The sequence below is a fragment of the Myiozetetes cayanensis genome, unplaced genomic scaffold (genome assembly GCF_022539395.1).
Source record: "Myiozetetes cayanensis isolate MyiCay16 unplaced genomic scaffold, myiCay2020 scf5-8, whole genome shotgun sequence".
NCBI classification, from domain to species: Eukaryota; Metazoa; Chordata; class Aves; order Passeriformes; family Tyrannidae; genus Myiozetetes; species Myiozetetes cayanensis.
The window spans coordinates 111,799,847-111,820,595 of NW_026087742.1; the positions used below are offsets into that span (position 1 = coordinate 111,799,847).

A 20,749-nucleotide genomic window follows, 5' to 3' on the forward strand; every position below is an offset into this window, starting at 1 on the left:
GAGCATTCTGCTGGTCTTGCATGGTCTCCTTCATTTGTAAATCTCAAGCAATTTGCTTTCTGAATTGCCAGTAATGCCAACACCCTCAAGATGTATGGATTGCAGTTGGTGTGAGTAGATCAGCCCCCAGCTTAAGGTATGGGCTAAGTGTTTTGAAACTGCTTAAATGTTTTGTTGCTGTCAGATGGATCGTACCTTTGCTGTACTGAGAGAAGTAAAAGGTAATAAACCTGACTCCCATGCTAAGTATTTCTTTTTAGGGCCAGAAAATAAATAGAAAACCACAGATCTGTCATAGTATGACGCCCCTTGGCTTGGAAGGCTGTGAGAGATAGGGTTGATGCATCATCTGCATTTTTGTGAAACGGCGTAACCGTTGAAATGCCACTAATGACATGATGCAAGATAGATGAAGCAGTGGTTATTTATACAAATAAGTGAATCTTGCATGAGTAACTTTTCTGAATGTGTGATTTTTAGCTGTTGCAGTGCCATTAAAGATTGTGATAAAATCAGTATGTGATGCATTATGCCACTGTACCGAGGAGGAATCCAATTCTCTCAAATTCCTTCATTGTGGGGGGAGGGAAGGCATAGCAAAAGTAATATGTCTGAAAAAAGAAGGTGTTTAAAGGCTGGGTGGGAGAGGTGAGGAGGGGAAGTTGGGTTTCCATCTGAGGAGGAATCAGGAACAGGAACCTGTTTAATCTCCTGCACCAGGTACCTGGTTACCACGTTCTGTCACTAGTTACCTACACTTGTGCTTCATGGTTTTGGAGGAGGCTTGGCCAGTTGCACAGTGCGACAGAACTCAGGCTGCTGGAAGACGCCTCTTGCACATAAGGATGCCCTAAAGTGTGGGGCAGGTGTAAGGGAAAAATATCAGTGGCAAGTCTGCTTTGGAGCAGTAGCCTTTGGACATAATTTTGTTTTCTGGTTTGTGCTTGAACAGTGCCACACTTGCAGAGAGGTAGGAAAAAGGGCTTTGGTTGTGTAATGTGCCGGGGATACTGAATCAAGCAATTGTGAAGCAATCTGCAATCTCGATTCTTTGAAGTGGAACCTGTAATGGTCAGCTTTGCTTCAGTTCCACGTTATTTGCAGGTGAATAGAGCCTTTTGTTCCATAATTCCCCGTGTTGCTATTAGGACACCGGCCATTCTGAATAAATGTTTTAATTACCGAAGTAGAATTAGGAAGGAGCTCAACCAGTGTAACTTGCTGCTTCAGGATTTGCTATACACGTGAATGTAGTTTGAAGTTTATATAAATGCCATAGTTCATTTCTCACAGCAGCATATCTTTTTAGCAGTGCTGATAATTACCATAAACCTTTGTTTGAAACACAGTTTTTTAAGGTGCTGCTTTGTGCTCTCTCACAGATGTGGCTGCGCTGGCGTGTGGCCGAGAGTTCTTGGTGAGCTCCAGCCGGGAATTACTGGACACGATGATGCACCTCCTGGGAGACATGAAGCCAGGACTCTGTAACAAATTTAAAGTGTATGATGACTTCTTGTTTTTCCCTTTCAGGTGAAATGCGTTATCTTGTAGTGTAGGTCACAGTGATGAGAGTAGTTTTCCCTCTTTCCCATCATTCCTTTCCTGGAGAGGAAACAATTTTTGGAAGCTTTCTTCCCGGTAACATTCCTTGCAGCTATACTAGGATTGGCTACAAGGCTTTATCCAGTTTTTTTGTCTCTTTGGAAGCTTCTTAGGCACCATAATATTGTAAAGATGAGCAGGGATGCCCCCTTCTACCTTGGGAGGTGTCATGAGTTGAGTGTCAGATGAAGATGTGAGTTTGAAAACAGAGGATGTGGGAAATGTGGACTCGCATTTATTCCCTTTCAATATGAAGACTGTAAAATGCCACATGTGGTTAGTGAAGAAAGTGAGTTATGGATCTGCTAAGAGCAAAAATTAAATTATTTTAGGCTACTTAGTAGCCAGACTCACCACACCCTTTAGTCTGTAATGGTTAGAAACTGAAGTTTGTTAAAAGTTAGTTAATTCCTTTGAAGGGACCTCATGATACAGCATTAAAGGCAAGACACTGTTACCAGAGTTCAGATACGGGAAAGTAGTTTTTGGTTAGTGAAGAGATTAAATAAATTATTTTCTTTGCCTTTTCCTCGGAGATGTTACAAGGTGAGGCCTGGACTGAACAAATTACTGTGGCTTAATGAGTGGCTCCTCTGCTAAACTATGGGCACTGGTTCATTTGGTCAGGAAGGTGGTTTAAGCCGCTGTGATGTTTTTTCATAAATGGGTCACACACACACACAAACAATTCATACCCCAGCCAGCTGTCACAGCTCAGCTGACAAACAGCAGCCACAGTAACCTGACCATTTAGGCAGGTTGTATGGGATAGGCGTGGAATCAGGCTCAGTCTGTGCTTTGGAGGGGTTTTATCTGGCCTGACCCCAGCTATCAGAAGGGGAGATGTCAGGCGTCTGCTGACTGCCTGGGCTTCTTCCCACAGAGGGTGCTGTCAGATGAATGCTCGTGTGAGGGGGGGAACAAGTTACCCTCTGGAGGTGTTTGTCTCTCCCTTTTCGGTGTCGAGGGGAAAGCTGAACAGCCTGTGCTGTAGGTAGTGGCTTGATTGTTAAATTGCTGTGTTTCCCAAGTGTTGGGCCTGAAGGTCAACAGTAGGTGTTTGGGTTTTTTTAAGCCCCAATGGAAATATTTGCATGAGAACCTCAACTTAAGAAAGAAAAGGTAATTTGTGTAAAAGGAAACAAAAGAAAGCAAACAAACAAAAAAAGCCCAAACAATAAACCAACCGTGAAAAGAGAACCTATACTGTCTGAGAACCTGTACATTTAAAAAAAAAAAAAAAGGACTTTGAGAGGAAGAGGGAGAGGAAAGTATTCCCACACACACTCACAAACACTGAATTTCAAGTGAATATGTGCCTATGGGTCCAAATAAACTATTTTTTATCATTTCAGTTTTATTAATGTAATTGGGCGAAGTAATTGGATTTTGAGGGGCCTTTCTTTTTAATTTATGTTTTGGGTTGGTTTTAATTATATTTCAAAATCTGCCTGCCTTGCAGAAGAATTACACATGGTGATATAAGCTTGGCTGCCATACAGCACTGCTGGTAAAATATACGTAACATGGAACAATCCCACGAGGGATTCCACACAGGCCAGATTCTTAGGCTAACAAACGGAGGGAAGCCTGGAAAAGAGGTTGCACAAGGTAGTGGATAAGTGAGAAATGTTAAGCATATATTAGAATAGCTAGAATTCAGTGCAGTGATGTTTTCTGATATTCCACAGAACCAACATTTTCTTTTCTTGCTCTGAACTTGTCATGTGACAAAAAAAATTGCTGTATTCTGACATTAGAGCAAATACCAGAAAGGATGTTTCTTCATGGCCTTGTCACTGAACGAGGGAGCCCAATTTGCTCAAATCTTTTAGTGCAAAATGTTTCCTTTGTGTTTGCCTTTCATGTCCACGATCAGGTTCCTTTTTTTCAATGAGCTCTCTGTGTGTCTTGTCACTGTTCAGTTCTAAAAACCTGTTACTAACACTGGATTTTTTTTCTTGTCCTTTTGGGGAATTTTAGAGTCTCCCAGCCCAGCAAAGAAGGGTATGGGGAGTTGGTTGATTTGTTTTTAAATTGCTCTCTGCCTGTAAGGTTTTTTTAGCTGCTTGTTGACCTTAATCTACATTTTCATAAGCAGATGTGTCAGTAGAACTCCCTTTTCTCCCTACCATAAGGAACATAAGGCAGGACAAAATGAAAGACAGTTGTGAGACAAGGTTGTGATAATTACCATAAGTTGTATTGCAGTTTCTAAGTTATGTGAAGATGGACTCTGGAATCATCATAAATAATGTTTACATGTACACTTATATACATATACACACAGACAGATACATTTTTAAAACTGTACCTCACAGCTGAAAATGTCTGTTCATTATTTTGGAAATGCAATGTATTTTTCTCAAAACCACCACGGTGTTACATGGGAGGACATCAACTTGCAATTTAATCAGTTAAAGTTTGGCTTATTATTTTAAAGGATAATGGTTGTCCTTTGCTTAGTTTTGAGGTTTTACAATTCTTTTCTAGCTTTTATTTTAAAAACCGTTTTTCGTTGCTGTGTGACAAAACAGGACAAACTGTGAGTCTAATTCTGCACACAGAAGTATCAAAGCAAGCTGATAAAGAGGAATTCTCTTAGTTTTACTTGTACAAATATATAAATAAAAAAGTTACATGGAGTACCTATGATTTATTCCAAAACTGCTGTGATATCCACTGTAGTCTGTGAGTATGGAATAAATATATCCAAGGTATCAACGTGAGTGCTGGGCCTGCAATCTCATGGGTGTCGTTGCCTTTCTGAAATAGCAGTGATGTGAAAGACTTGAGGTTTTCTTCTCACTGGTGTAGGGTTTGTTCAGCATTTGTAAATGTTAGTCAGTAAACATATACATAATTATTCATTGCTATAATTGAATAGTTAGGAACATTTAACTTTGCTGATGTAGCAGCTGAAAGTAGCCAGAAGAAATATGTACTTTGGTAGATATTAGCATGTTTTATGTACTAATCTCATGTATTAGGCAGACAAGAAGGGGCTTTAGCTGTGCTTTTATAGATTTTAAAGAAAGCATTGACAGATACAGTAGTACAAGATGTTAATTAAATTTGGCTTGCCTCAATAGGAAGATTACCAAGTGCCTAATTAAAACACTCTGCATGTTAAAAAAAAAAACCCAAAACAGAAAGTATTGTTTATTCCATAATTATGTGAGCCAGGTTTGCTTCAATAAGCACTTTTGCCATAATTATTGCCAAAAATACTTACTAAAATGTGCAGGTACTAGACATGAAGGTGATATAAAGGGCCTGGAAATGCTTCTGTGTTGCGCCCAGGAGAGTGTGTTGGATTAGATGTGCTATTGCATATCAATATGCTACTGCACTGGCTTGTAGGGTGGGTTGTGTCATCTCCCAGCACTCCAAAACCTCAGCTCTTCCTTGGAACTCCACCGCCAGTCCCTTTTGTCTGCACAAAGCAAACAAGTGATACAAAAATACAAACACAGCAGTACCTTTTTGCGTCACTTTATTTCTAACTGCAAATGTCAGACAGATTAAGGGTGAAAGACCTTCTCAAGAAATGTTAACATTCCCATTATAAGATACTGGTTTATTGATCATTTCCCTTCTGGCTGATTGCAGGGAGTCATGACTGTGCTCCTTCCTCAGGGCTTGTGTTCTGGGAGCCAAGAGCTGCAGGGGCTGTGTGAAAAGCATATTTTTTCATGTGTTTGGAATACGTGATTTAACAGTAGAAACAGTAGAAACAAGCACATATATATATTGCTGATATATAATTTGAGACTTGTCTCTTTTTCCAAAATAAAAATTAATAGCCTGGGCTTCTGCATCAGTAGATGCCCGACACAAGTGGCAAAAGATGCTAAAACATGCAAAGACATCACAGGTCCTCACATCTTTTTTCTTTCAATTCTAGGCTAATGCTAATGTCACTTTACAATGTGAGCATCAACTTGAAAGGCTTGAAGTACATCAGTGAAAGTCCAGGTTTTATTCCCTTGCTTTGGTGGCTGTTGAATGGTAAGTTGCTCTAAAAACCTTTTTAAATTGTGACCTTCAGGATTTCGTAGATTTGCAATGGGTGTTGCAAATAACAAACCAGAAATGTATATGTCTGTAACCTGATTAGCTCGTGACAGATTAAAAGTAAACAAAAAGGGCAAATAGCTGGAGGGAGGTGTGCACTTCCCACAGAATTTTTGGCATTGTATGTGATATTCCATCTATAATTTGTGGGTGGTAGAATCAAAAAATAGGGAACGGAGAAATTTGATGAAGTGGATTTAAAAAAAAAACGAAGTCACCTGTATCTTCACGTACCAACTTTGAAATAAACCCTGAGGTGAAACAACGTGTCAGCTCACTACCATATAACAAAACAAAATGTACACATTTTGGGGAAAGAAACCAACTCTGTAATTACACTGACCCCTTGCAAAAGTGACCCTTTTTGAGCTGAAGAGAGGCCTTGTGCTCTCACAGGATTTGGGTCTGCAGGGCTTGAGTGCTATTCCCAGCTGTCTTTGGCCAGTGCAGGACTTGAAGGACGTCAAGGGCTCGTGTTGCCTCTGTCGGGTATGTGAGTGACATCCAGGCTCTGCTCTGGAAATCCTGAGTAGGAGCCAGCAGGGACTGACGTTGCCAGTGTGTGTACAGCTCATGAGGGACAGCAAGGACAGCAGTGAGGACAGAGCTGTGACACTCTCCTGCCCAGGAACTGCTGCTGGAGTTGCTCTGTCTTGGTTTTCTCAGTTTTTTGTGGGAAGATTCTGGTGCAGTTTGTAGGACTGGGGAGGTTGATTGTCCTTCTGTGCTGCAATGCAAAACCCTGCTAAAATGCAACTGGTAAAACACTAACAGCAAGCTGGAATGAGAGAGGTTGCATCTGCTTTTTGAAGAAATTATTTTGATACTGAAGTTTTGGAAAAGCTTTGGTTTGGGTTGGTAAAGTGGAAGCTACTTGTATTGCTCACAGTTCCCGTAACTGTTTTACAGAAAATGTAGCTACTCTTGCTTTTTATCAAATAATTTCCTGCTGTGGAATGCCACAGGCTGTCTCTTCTGAGGTCTCAGGAAATTAAGTAATCCTTGTAAGGGAAAACACCAGTTCTATAGAATTTTTAAATATATTTTGAGAAAAATGGTATCCTCAGAGAACATCAGATACGTGGTCCTTTGTTCAGCTGTGCTGAGAAATTTAACATAAGTTACTCCAGGTTTTCCTTTTACTACACATTGGCCAATATATACACAAGCTGTTCTATTAAAAAATACCAATCCAAAACACGTTCCAGAATCCTGTCTGAGTTCCTAAACATGCCCTTCTAAATGTTGTGATGAAACAAAGAAGATAATCGTTTGATGCAGTCAGTTGTCTGAAAAGGGCTCCTAGGTCACACAACAGGATGAAAATTGGGGCACAGTTGTAATTAATTTGCAGCTACTGATGGAAATAAGAAATGGAAAGGCTTCTCTGCAATTTGGAAGTGTTAATTGGGTATGACTGGGTTGTAGAAAGGAAGGACAAGCACGGCTAATTCCTTCACTTTTTGATAATAAAGTTCTCCAGTTACAGCAAAGGAGGGAGATTCTCAGATAAACCACTTCTGCTGGCTCAGATTCCTAACTTTGGAGGAAGTCTGCTTACTGTCAAGGGAGAGAGAAGTGATTAGTTTGTATATCAGGTAAGAGGTCAGATCCAAGACCCAGTCTTGTTCCCATCATTTTGTGTGGGATCTCTGTAGCTTTCTCTACAATTAAGCTATTTCTGAATGCTTCAACTTGAAAAATTCAGTAGCTTCCTCCCCCAGTCTTGTTTCCCTGGCCAGCATCTTCAGCCTCCGCTGGCCATGATTCAGCTTATAAACACCTGGAGCTGCTAGAGCATAAGATCTTGTTTTTTCCATGCAGGAGCAGAGCTCTACACTGTGCTGGCAGAGTATCCTGTACGTGCTGCCTGCCTGCAGGAAGCTTCTTCAAAGAGTGCTTTGATTAAGGCTTATGAGATGACTCAGCTTTCCACAGTTTTGTACGCTTTTATCAGCATTCCCACTAAGAGAGGCCCCAGAAATCATCCTCTGATTTTTTTTTTTCATTTCCAGAGAACCATCCTGTTTGCTTTTCCATCATCAATCTACAAGTATCTGTGACCTCAGCAGATACATCAGACCCATTTTTCTACCATTTCCTTGTAAGCAGCTGATAAATCCCTCAAATTCCTTCTCTGAATTCTCAGACTCTGCCCATCCTTGTCCCCCAAAGAAGAATGTCCTTCCCATTGAGTGGAGAGAGCAAATAATTGACTCGATATTCTTTATTTCCCCATGTTGTGTCTGAAGCAAAGAGGGATTTGATTCAAGTTGTCTTGCAGGCTTTTTGAAGAGACAGACACGTGCCTTGATGTTGAATACATGGATTGAGGAGAAAGGAGTTAAAAATCTAATAAAGGCTTCTAGTGGAGTAAGAATGTTAACAGCAAACTGTCCTACTGTCTTTGGAAATTTTGGATGAGCTGGTATGGCTTCGTGTTCACTAACAAGAATCCTTAATAGCTCTTTCTGCTGGAGGCTGTGCTGATCACAGAAGAAAACCAAAGGTTTTACACACTTTTTGAAGGTAATGCAGGTCTCTGTAGTTTTAGCACTTTATGAGGTGGGCTATCTTTTTCTTCTGTTTTTTCCCTGCCTTTTTAAAACTGTCTAAAAGACGGGCACCCTTTAATAAGCAACACTGATCACTGAAGAATATCCTCTGTGTAGGTATCAGCTATGCCTACCTACATCTTCCCAGCCTGGTGCCAGCATAAAACACATGAATGATGACTCAGATTTCTGTCCGTGGAGCAGCTTGTGGGATCAACAGAGTTCTCTCCTCATGGAGCACCATTTGTCTGCAGAGCAGCTGTTCCCATCTTGGAGAAAACAGGCAGCTTTAGTTTCTTCCATCAGCTGCTGTCCCTGTGTTGATGTCTTGGCTGAGGGTTTCACATAACTTTCAGATTTAAAGAAGCCCTGTCCTCAGCAACTGAAAAAGAAGCTTTATCATTTTGGGTAGAAATTCATCTGGGATTTGGCAGCGTTTTCTTTCTGGTGCTTTCCATCTATAGATGCAATAAGACTTCCATCCTGTAATTCCCAAAGAGGTAGATTGGGACTTTTCTCTGCCAAAGATCTTTTGAAGAATAAGAAGAAACAGTCAGCTCAGGTATTAATCAGAAAGACTAGATTTATGTTTTTCATTTTTGATCTTGCAGAACATCTGCCAACAAATGAGTGCTGGAGAAAAGGAGTCTAGGCTCTTCTCTTTGTTTGGGTGGGTGTTTTTTGTTGGTTGTGTTTTTTTTAGTTGTTGTGCATCTTTATTTTGTTTTATTCCCACTTTCCTTTTCTTTGAATGCAGTTTCAAAAATTTTCAGATACATGGGAAAGTGTGGAATTCAGAGTCACTATGTCAGTGACATTTCTGGTCTGTAGCTGGGAAATTACTCCAGGTACTTCATTAAAGGGAGACAAAAAGAGGAGCATGACTAATTTTAGATCCTGCCCTTCAGTTTCCTCCACCACAGTTCCACATGGAAATCTAACCTTGTTTATCCAAATTCCTTGCTAATGATTATAATACAAGCATTATAAATTCTTGTATAAAGCACATTCTCACTTTGCTGCCTGCACCCTTCAATATTTGCTTTCCATGACTAACCCTGAAGGTTTCTAATGCCTTGCTCTTCTGCCTGAATTTGTTATGGCTGTGAGAGTTTTCGAAAATTCAGGCTATTTGCATGGCAGCATGTTATTTCAAAGACATCTGGACAAACAGAACCCTCATATTTATAAACTGTTGTCTGTATTAAAACAAATTTTGGTTCATAAATCAAAACCTCAGGTTACCAGTCTTTCAAGTGCTCAACACTTTCCTACCCTTCAGACTATGCAATGAATCTTAAGAAGGGGATTGCCCTTCTTGCCCTTTAAGATCACATCCCTTTTAGTAAATGTGAAGATGTCAGCTCTGACGCAGGAAGGCCCTGAGCCACGGGGAGCTGGGAGGCTGGAGGAGAGGCCAGGGGGAGTCTCACTGAATGCTTGTCCTTTTCCATACTCACACTTTGCCATACTCAGCTGCTTGCCTGGATGGAGCTCCAGCTGGGTGCAGAGTGGCTGTCCTTACAGGAGAGAGGGGAATGCTTGGTAGCTGAACTCCACGTGAGAGCAGCCACCTGGCCAGGGAGGAGACTGCAGGAAACCCAGCTGTCACACACGAGCTGGGGCAAATATTTTGCAGAGGGAAAGGGCATTTGTGTCTGTAGGAGTTGCAGCAGCAAAGCTCAGTCTGTTATTTTTCTGCCACGGTGTTCTCCCTGCTCCTTCCCCACAGAGCATCTTTACAGCAGCATTTCTTATCTCCTCAGGCCTATCAGCAGTACAGAAATGCCTGGAAAACTCTCTGCTGCTGCAGGTGCTGCTTCAGCATTGGCAAAGCAGAGGGATGTTAACTGGGGGAAGCCATGGCCCTGGCTGTCCCTGTGAACACAGATAAGTCTGACAGGCTCATAAAAAAGAAAGGCTGAGCGGCAGATCCCCCTTCCTGCTGGAATCAGACAGTAAATGTGTTGAATGACACCTACAGCAGTAGTGGGAAGCTTTGGAAATTGTAAAATCACAGAATGGTTTGAACTGGAAGGGACCTTAAAGAACACCCAGTTCCAACCTCCCTGCCGTGGCAGGGACACCTTCCACCTAGACCAGGTTGCTCAGAGCCCCATCCAGCCTGGCCTTGAACACTTCCAGGGATGGGCCATCCACAGCTTCTCTGAGCAACCTGTACCAGTGCCTTACCACATACACAGTGAAGAATTTCTTCCTAATGTTTAATCTAACCCTACCCTCTTCCAGTTTGAAGCCATTGCCCCTTGTCCTATCACTACATGCCCTTGTACAAAGTCCTTCTCCAGCTCTCTTGTAGCCCGTTTAGGTGCTGGGAGGGGCTCTAAGGTCTCCACAGAGCCTTCTCTTCTCCAGGCTCAACAGCCCCAGCTCAACCTGTCTTCATAGCAGAGGTGCTCCAGCCCTCTCTTCAGCTTTGTGTCCCTCCTCTGGTCTCACTTCAACAAGTCTACATCCTCCTTATTTTGGGGATCCCAGAGCTGGATGCAGCACTGCAGGTGGGGTCTCATGAGGACAGAGGACAGAGCAGAGGGGCAGAATCCTCCCCTCACCTGCTGCCCACACTGCTTTGGATGCAGCCCAGGACACCACCGGTTTCTGGGCTGCCAGTGCACATGCCTGGGGCATGTCCAGTCCCTCATCCACCAAGCACCCCCAAGTCCTTCTCCTCAGGGCTGCTCTCAATCCATTCATCCCCCAGCCTGTATTTGTGATGGAGATCGCCCTGACCCATGTGCAGGACCATGCACTTGGCCCTGTGAACTCCTCTGCTCCCGAGCACAGACGTATCTGTAAACAGCCTGCTGGCAGCAGATCTCGCGTTCAGGTGGCCAGGGAGCGGTGTGGCCACGTGTGAATTGAGTTCACGCAGCTCAGAGCCAACCGTGGATAAGCTGTTCAGCACTGATGTAATACCATTACCTAAACCCTGCTGCGGGGAAGGGTTCAGCTGAGAGCTGGGCGCTAATGACAGATGTGACTGAAATCTGGCCACGCTCTCTGGTTGCTTTTGTCAGTGAGCGACAGCCAGTGACATCAAAGGGTAGAGCTGGCAGCCGGCAGGACGTCAGCAAACTCCAGCAGTTTCAACACCTTGGTAAAATTACATCAGCATCTTATGGTGGTGGCAGGCTTGTGATCATCCCTGGCTGAGGCAAGCAGCTCGATTTCTCCCCCTCTTCCCCAGAAATAACGGTTATAGTTTTGAAATTTTAACTGGAGATGTGTGTGTTGGTCGTTGGGAGGATGTGATGCAGTGATTTGATTACAGCTAAAAGGATTTTCTTTTTTTTTCTTTTTTTTTTTTTTTTGATCTTGTACAAACAAAATGTTACTCAGCTAGTGTAGAAATGACTAAATCTGGAAGTTATTGAGATAAATATAATGCTGAATAATGAAGATTCCTTACATTTCCCTGAGTGCTCTGTAGACAGGGCTTTTAGAAAAAGTCCCTAATGATATTGGAGACAAGAGAAAGGATTCTATGGTTTGCTTTTTATTTTTTTTTTTTTTTAAATCCTCTTAGGAAACATGATTATCCGTAATAAGTAGTATTCTCAAAACCACATGTAATCCTAAGGGAGTGTATTTTAAGGCATATGTATTTATTTAACTGGGAACATCTCAGAATACATTGAAAACAATGGCAATCTGAGGTTAAACGTGTATTAAGTCATCCTCTGGTGCACGATCATTTCCTTCCCTTGCTGTGTGCCCACGTGCCTGATCTGTTCTTCATTTGAGTGACTCAAGCCGTTGAGCTTCCCTGGCTGCTGCTGGAGGTTCTTCCTAGAACCTCTTTGCTCTTACTGGAAAATGCCCTTGCTTGTCAAGCTGGAAATCATTTCCTGATCTCCTACAGACCCTCATTTTTTTGTTGGCTCCCCTGCTAACGCGTCTTCCCTGATCAGTTCTTTACTTTCTACAGCCCTTAAACACTTGCAGATAACAGTAACATCGATGCCTGTAACAGTTTTAATAAAAAAAGCTCTTTTCATCTCATACATATGAAGCTTCCCAGCAGTACTGCAACTACTACAACTATTAATGGCTTTATTTCATGGAGGAACAACGTCACAGGGAGGAAGATTGTAATGAACTACATAGATTTCACTCCCCAAAGCTTCTTCTTACCTATTTGGGCTGCTATTTCTGGTGAATAAACACAGAATCTTAAGTACAGAAAAGGGGGCAGGTGATGTGTGCAGAGTTTGAACATTATATGTGGCAAAAAAATAGGCATTAAAAACCAGAAAAACTGTGGCAGGCATGGAGACAAAAATGGAAGGAATGAGAGAATGAATTTGAGGCTTTTAGTCATATTTTGATTGGTTCAGAATAAATCTGAAAGTCAAAACTCATACCCAAGTTTTTTTTGAAAGGATTCCCTGAAGTGTTGCTGCCCAGAAAATTGGACATAAAGTGTTGCTGTCTGTGAGGCTGAGCTGCAGCGTTTCTCCATGGGTTGTGGCTGCTTATAACTCAGAAAGTAACATCATGCTGGAGATGATGATGGAAAGAGACTCCTTGGAGCCTTCAGCCTGGGTGTCAGCAATAGGAGTGGCTGTACCATGGGTGTGCCCCCTTCTGTGGGGTGTGCAGCACTAATCATTGGGGTTTTATTGATGGTTTGCCAAGAGAAAATAGAATTCCTTTCCTAAGGGGTTGGTGATTTCCATTTATGATGGAAAATGGAGGAAGAGAGAGAGAGTGCCTTCCTTGTGGGTGTAAATCAGATGTGACAATCTTTAATATTGTACTTCAGCCATGTGCTACTGGGAATTACTTAAAAATCCCCATCTTAGCAGTCAGTTTAATGCTTAAAGCCATAGTCTTCTTCACTGCCCATCACATTCTGTTCTCTACCCCCCTGGGTGCTTTCAACCCTTGTGCTTTAATGAATTATTCTCCTCAGTCCTTTTCCAGGTCACCAGTGTTAGGTATTAAATAAACCAGGAAAGGACAGAACTCACCTCAGCCCACCAAATGCTTCCTTCACCCTCGGTGCGGTGTGGTTTATCACTGCACTGCATTTGTGCTCCTTCAGTGAGATTTTGGCCTCTCTGGTGATTTTGTGCACAAAGGGACCCGAATTAATTCTCTCAACGTTTCTGCACAATGCCTTATCTAAAGCTTGCTGAGGACTAGGTATGCTAATGAAAAACGCATTAAAAATGCACGGCACGTGGGGCAAAAAGCTACTTCAGCCATAAAAATATATTAGACATTTTCATTTGGAATGTGCAGAATAGAGAAGTCTTTCTGCCACGTGCTTTTGATAAAGCTGTAAACCACTAAATGCAAATGGACTGTTGTGAATGATTAAAATATAATGCTCGTAATGTTTCAGTTAATTAAAAATGCATCCTGTGTTCTTAGCAGTGGAGTTATTACACGTCTTCCTGGCTTAAGTCAGTCAAAGGTCTTTGCTGCATTCCTGAGCAGCAGTGCTTAGCTCCAGTACCCATTTCAATTTTGTGTAGACTGAATTAAACACTTGGAAGGTTGATACATGGTTACTAAAAAGTTTTATGAAGATTAATATTTTATTGAGCTTTGAAGAAATCCAAAGGCTCACAGAAAAAGGAATGAAAGAAAAGCCTGATGATTTACTGCAGATTTGATTCCTTGGTCTGTTTGTTTTTTAAGTCTGAATAATCACGGGATATAGCTTGTTCTGCTCTTAAATCGGATTCCATCCAGCAGTACATCCTGAGTACTGACTGGATAAATCCAAGTGGATAAATTCCCTGCTTTATAGCATTTTCAACATCTGAAAAACAAGGGAAAGGTTCCTGGTTATCTCTCCCTCCCAAACACTGCTGAGCAGAGTCTGCTGAGAGAGGACCAAGATGTTTTCAGGTTCCTCCTAGAGCCAACCAGCCAGCGCCAAATGCCAGCTGGGAATTATGACCCTTGGGTTATTCCCTGTCTGCCTGGTGGGTCATGAGGAATGGCACCTTTTAATGCTGCCTTTTTGGACTCATAACAAACCCTGGATATTTTTCTTTCCTGCTTCTAGACCCAGACACAGAAGTTTGCCTTCATGCTCTGAGGCTCCTGCAGTCGGTGATCCTGGAGCCAGAAGTGTTGGCCAGGACAGCCCCCGAGATGAGGGATACTCTGCCCTTCCAGCGCATCCTTGCCCTGTCAAAGAGCCGCAATGCAGATCTGCAAGCGCTTGCAAAAGAACTACTTGAAGATCTTAAAATATTTGAGTATGAAGCGTAGAAGGGCTCTAGGACACCAACTGCTCATGTCTCTACTGTATTTTTGTGCTGCAAGAGTTGTTGGAGATGGCTGAAAAAAAAAGGCCACTGCCTAAAGTTGCTCTGACAAAATCCTTTTCGGAAATTAGGTAACCCAACTGAAATCACACTTGGGAAAACATGTTGAGTTTTAGCTGCCCAAATATAATCTTAGGGGATCTGGTAGAGATGGGACAGACTTAATTTCTTTGAGTAGGATTTTGTTGATAATGGGTTTCCAAAATGGTCGAGGTTATGTTGTCTATTTGCTGTCTGGACAGAGTAAAATAGTCTTCTCATTCACTGATAATACATAGTTTATGGCAGTGATAAAAATCCTTTTGGTCCATCCTTAAGAATTATTGTACTGGGAGGAAAACTATGCTGCCTTTCATAACTCTTCTGTGTCAGAATGGACCCCACTTCCAGTTTTATTGTTGTTATTTCTCAGCTCTCTTCTTCTATTCTAATAAAAGAAAACTGAAGTTCTGTAGCATGTGATGGATTCTGCTTTCAAAAGTTGTATTCAGAGTCACTCTTAACTGCAAGTTACCCGGGTCTGTGGCTGCCAGGCATGCTAGAAACTGAGCTGTTGTTTTTGAAAAGTCCCGAGAAAGGAAATAAATTGCTGTTGCCCATGGTAGTTGTGTGTTGAGAAGAGGCTGAAATGAACTGCTGCTCTGTCGTGAGCAGCATCACTTCCCCTCTCAACCGTGGTGTTTGTTAGAGCCTCTGAGTAGAGCTTTCTTACCCCAGGGGTAAACGCAAACACTTGTGTGCTTGGCATTGGTGCAGTTTTACAATTTTTTGAAGAAAAAAATAGCATCCATTTCTGTGATGACAAAAACATGGCCGGTTAGGAGAGGCTGTTCAAGGGAACAGCAAACAAGAAGTGCAGTGCTGGGATAGCACCTTTCTCTATACTAAAGTTACTGCACCTCAGCTGGGAACCCAATGCATTAACAAAATACAATGTGAACTTCAAATACATAGAAAACACATAGGATTTAAATACTGTGACTGACAGACAGCTTTGGAGGAAGACCAGTGTAAAATGTGTAAGTTAAGGTATAGGGCATCTCCCATTAGGCTGTTTGCAGAATGACGAGTGTTCAGAGTCAGAAATGTAACAAATCAGCTTAAAATTACTTGGCTCTAATGCTGCAGATGGTAGCAGTCTGATTTGGGGCTGTAAGGTGAAGATTAAGATAGAGATCTCACACACATGAGCATGTTGCTTGGGGTTCTGCCGTGTCTGATTCAGCCCTGCATTGAACTCACCAAGTGCAGGTTTTTGGAAGGCTTTAAATCTTCTGTAAAGCATGATTTCTTTGGATTTGTTTTCTTATCTTGCTATCCTAGTTAATCCTCCTAGCGTTTAATCCTAAAGGGATCAAAATGATAATTGGTAATTTCCTGGAATATCAACTCATGAAAGTCTTCAATTTTAAGAAACACTGAAGGGCATCCACTTTCCATTTAATTGCTATCTGCTCACGAAGGTCTTTCATCAAACTTTGGGAAGCCAGTAAATAACAGAAAAAGAAAAAAGTAGTTCTGTGAACAGAAGAGCTGATGAAACCTCGTGTCCTGTGGCCTTGAGATATTTCTTCAAAATTTCCCTGCCCTTCCCAAGCTGAAACCAAATCCACACAAGGGTCATTGTGGATGGCCAGGTTAGTAAATTGTGGGAATGGGCCACTGACACCACAGTTTTTCCCCAGCAAGCTGCTGAGATCTGATGATAAGTATTTCAGTGTCTCCCAGGTGAATTTGTTTTCAGGTGTAGCTTGCCAGGACTCTTTCTTCGGAGTCAAACGATCCACTGACCTTGAGAAAGTCTTTTTTCCTGTATCAGGTGTTTCCTTATGCAAGACTGATAAATAAGAAAAAGTTCACAATTAATGTTACGGTTTTTATTCTTCATGTGAGTTTATGGAAAAGAAAAAAGACAACATTTGGGGGGGGAACATGTTATTACAGGGAAGCAAATTCATAATACTTTTTGGTTTGGGGAAAAAAAGCATCACTGGAGTCAAATTGTGCTGAAGTAAGGTGAGTGGATAGGAGCCATGAATAAGCCTAGTTAACCCTTAACATTTCAGAGTGTTGAAATATCATCAAGATGTCTCATATTTAAGTGTTTTAGTGAAATAAGATGGACATTACAACTTCCAGATTGCACTGTGAGCCATTACCTTGTGTGCTGATAAGCTCAAGAAATCCCTGTTCAGAGGAGAAGAGTATTTAAAGGCTTAATTTGTCTTCATTTGGTTAGTGCTAGAAATTAGACTGTTAAATAACTGTAGATCTCCTTTGAATCTCCCTCTCCCCTGAAAGACATCTTTTTTTGACAGGTTATGAATAAAAAAAGATACAGAAGCTCTGAAAACTCAGAGCATGTCAAAGCTTTATGCATGAACTTGAACAATGGGTGGCACCCAGGACACAACACAACACTGCAAAGGGCTGCTGCAGTTAGAGACTGGTCAACACCTGCATTGTACATCTCAGCTTTTACTTTGCTCCAGTCTGAAACTGTGGACCATTAGGAAGTTTTACCCATTTAAAATCAAGAGTCCAGCCTGTGCTTTGGGAAACACCGGCTTTGGAGTGTTGCTTTTTCTGGATCCTGTTGAAAAGTTGGGATTTTTCTGCGTAGTAATTGATTAACTGCATTACTATCTCACAGGAGTGAAGGGGGTTCACACAGGCAAAGCCCTGTTTTCAGTAGCTGTGTTCAAAGTCCAGAGTTAATCTAGCATTGCTGTTTCCTCTGTTGCACAATCTCAGAGCTTCAGTGAAGGAGAAAATGTGAGTTTGGTGTTCTTTGAGATTATCAGTTACTCCAGATTTATACCCATATAACCAAAAACGAAGTTTGACTCACGTGCTGAGCTGTCTCAAAAGATGAAAAATCTGTTTTGTAAACTCTTAGAAGAAAGGGTTTACTCAAAGTTTTATCTGCATGATTAAAAATTGAACTTGGCTCCTTTCAGTCTGTATACAGAGCACAGAAATTATGCCCATGCTGATGCTCCTGGGAGATACTGGCTCTTCATATCTGATGCTGGCAATAAATTAGATGCAAAAGGAAAATAAATGACAATCTCCTAAATTTATTTCCTGTAACTTAAGAAGTTTGTAATGTTTTGTAACGTAATGTTTGTAATGTAATGTTTTGACCCACCAGTTCTTTGTGTGGTATCTCAGGTCCGTGTTTGGCCTGGACTATGAGCTGGCTGAAGAGAAACTGGAAAAGCTCAGCAAAAGAAAGAAAGGCCCAGTGTGAAGGCAGAGCTCCCCGTGTGGCTCTGTGCCCTGTGCATGAGTGGCCTGGCACCTCCAAAGAGCACTGAGAGATTTTGGATGGGAACAGCAACCAGCTGCCCAGTTATGGCTGTTTAAGGGAGGGAAGTAAGTCCTTCTTAAGGAAAAACAGGAGGAAGAATGGAAAGTGGTGGAAATTCGGTCCTGTGGCCACAGGTGAACTTTTCAGATGGTTCAATTTCAGCTGGTTGCACCATTCATTTAACTGCTCCTTTGAGTTATCATTTGCACTTGTGATATGCACTGATTAGCACAAATTGGACTTCAGAATTGATAAGGTTTTACAAGTCTTGCAATATCGTATGATTCATCTCCCCTACAGCCTCCAGTCCTGCAAGGATGCAGGAGAAAGGAATTTTACTGGGGAATAAGGAACCTCTGTTTCCTCTGTTACCCCTGCCCAAGGCTTGTACGACAAGTTAAGAGATATGCAAAGCACAGCTGCCCCTTTCTTTCTCTTTGCAACATCTCATTTGCAGCTCCATCTGGCCACGTCTGTGTTGTTCTGTAATTTTCCTGGTTTGTGTGCGGGAACTTAGGCAACTGCAAGTTGCTTCTGGTGTACGTGAGTTACAAGTTACAGCTGATAAAAAGTCGTTAGAGAACTCCTGTGGTAAATACAGATTTTAACTTTGTGGTGACCTTTACAACCTATAACTTGCTCGGTCGGAAACCTTGAAAAGACTTTGACCAAAGCGTAGCTACACATGTAATTTATGGGACTATAATTTTTACTGTGGGCGCGACTGCAGTTAAAGCTCTTCAAATGCCAGGTGCTGAGTTCTTCTGAATGCACGTGGTTTTCATTTTCTGTGCTGTTGGGCTGCACTCAGGAGAGGCAGCAACCCCCGAGGGCAAGGCTGGTGTGAGCCTCAGCGTGGGGTGAGGAAGGGCAAGGTGTTGTGTGAGCTGGGGATGGGGAAGGTCAGGTCTGACTGAGCTGCCTAAGAGGCTTTCACACCACCTGAGTCTTGCTTTGAAGTGAGGCAGGAGAAGGGGTTGGGTGTTAGGAGAGCAGGTGAGCTGCTTGAAGCTCTCTGCAGAGATAATACCTCCTTGATTCTGTGCTTATACCACCGCTGGGGTCAAATAAAGTGCAGCAGTCACTCTGTACTAGCACGGAACAGGAAATGGAGAATGTAGGAGAACAAGCCTAGTTCTTGGATCTGCACCTCTTCCTCCTGAGCAGGGTCTGTGGTGTCCAGAATAAATTTCATAGATTAACAGAATGGCTTGGTTTGGAAGGGAACCTTAAAGATCATCTTGTTCCAATCCCCTTACTATGGGCAGGGACACGTTCCACTAGACCAGGTTTCTCAAAGCCCCATCCAGCCTAGTCATGAACACTTCCAGGGACGGGGCATCCACAAGGGCATTTTGGCTTAGCCATGGCATGTGTGAAAGCTGGTGAATGCAGCCAGCCCCTGGCTGCTCAGTGATGTGCTGCAGCGACACCAGAGGACTTGCTGCTGTGGTTCCTGGTGTTTTCACAGCTGTTGTAGGGCTGGTTGGGGCCTTCAGTGCAGCACGAGGTCTTCAGGAGCACTTCTTCAGGCTGTAGGCTTCTGGGAGCTGCTGGCTTGGGGAAGAAAGGATGGTGGGCATCCAAAGCCCAAGGAGAGTCAGGGCCTCCTGCTGGGGTAAGTCTTCCAAGTTCCTGTGGTGGGAGTCTGGATCTGTGTCAGTACTCCAAGGCATGTGCTAGAACATTGAATTAGAGGTAGAAGACCTTCGTGGTGATGGCAAGGGAAGAGAAACCTGGTGGCGGGGTCCTCAGGCCTGTCTAAGCAGGGAGCAGAGCTCTGGGGTGCTGAGGGCAGGGAGGGCTGGGGCCCCTCCAGGCAGTGCCTTTCCTGCCCACAGGGCTGTGGAGCTCCCACGTGGGGCCTCCTGGCATGAGGAGTGCAGGGGATGGGGAAGGGACTGATGGAAAGTGGCCATGGAAAGGGTTAGACAAGCCATAATCACCCAGCAGAGCCCTGGGAAGCCCGCAGCCAACAGCCAGGCACTCCTGGCCCCTGCTGCCTGAGAGAGGGCTGGGAGCCAGTGGTAAGAGGGAGTGAAGTCTCTGAGGACGTGACTGGAGGGCTGGGGACAGATGTGGCTGGGATTTGAGCAGTGCTCCAGGCTCTTCTCCCAGCCATGGGGCAGCATGTTTCTGCTCAGGCTGGGGGGCACTGGGATACGTGGACCTGAATGAGTGTCCTGAGCTGCCTTACTTTGGAGGGATGACCAAAAGCACCAGGGCCTTACCTGTGCCAGAAAATGGTGCTAGGATTTTGGAAAATGCAGTGGACACTTCTTCCCGTGTCTGACACAAAGAGACACTCCATGCACTCAGAAATTGTTCAGCAGCAAGAAGCCACCGACAGCGATGGCTCTTCTTCCCAAACATCCTTTCTCTTCTTTGTGTTGCAGTAACTGTTGTTTTTTTTTCCTTCAGGATGATTTTCATGAACATCACCAGTACCCTGGTGCAGCACCAGCTTAATTTCTTGGAGACGAGAGCAGCTGAGTGCGGTGAGTCACCCGTGTTCCAGTAAGGAAGCCCCTTCAGGAAGCCTCTCTAGCAATGGTGTCCTGTGCAGCCCTGATTCACCGCCGAGCTTTCAGCTCTAACAAAGCTGACAGCGTGTAATACTGCCCTGGAAACCTTCAGAGATTGCTTGTCAGGCACAGCCAGCGTCTCCAGTGCCCAGGCAGCTCATCTGGCAGCAGACAGACCCTGGGGGAGGAAGCCAAGGGAAAGGAGGTGCCCTCTTGGCTGTTAATGCCAAGGGACCAAACGGCGCTGGAGTCGTTTCACGAGCACGGACGGCAACCTGGAGCACAGTCAGGAAAAAAGGGGATGGCCTCTGGGGATCCTGCAGTCAGCTGAAAAGCTGAGCTGCTAAAAACAATAATGCTGCTGTCAGT

The 20,749-nt window shown here is 43.2% G+C and overlaps 1 protein-coding gene across 6 annotated transcripts in view; it reads left to right on the forward strand.

The window, feature by feature from the left end:
- The window catches only part of HSF2BP (heat shock transcription factor 2 binding protein), a 35,652-nt gene extending 15,319 nt beyond the window's left edge, over positions 1 to 20,333 (forward strand). For 4 of the 6 annotated variants that reach the window (XM_050332120.1, XM_050332119.1, XM_050332122.1 and 1 more), the window contains 3 exons: positions 1,383 to 1,500; positions 5,510 to 5,613; positions 14,278 to 14,996. In XM_050332120.1, coding sequence (XP_050188077.1) covers positions 1,383 to 1,500; positions 5,510 to 5,613; positions 14,278 to 14,486 — 431 coding nt within the window. In that variant the 3' untranslated portion in view covers positions 14,487 to 14,996. Of the gene's footprint in view, positions 1 to 1,382; positions 1,501 to 5,509; positions 5,614 to 7,154; positions 7,278 to 7,503; positions 7,673 to 14,277; positions 14,997 to 20,276 lie in introns of those variants that run through there. The other 2 variants (XR_007630881.1, XM_050332123.1) reach the window with 2 other exon arrangements.
- Positions 20,334 to 20,749: the final 416 nt, after the last annotated feature.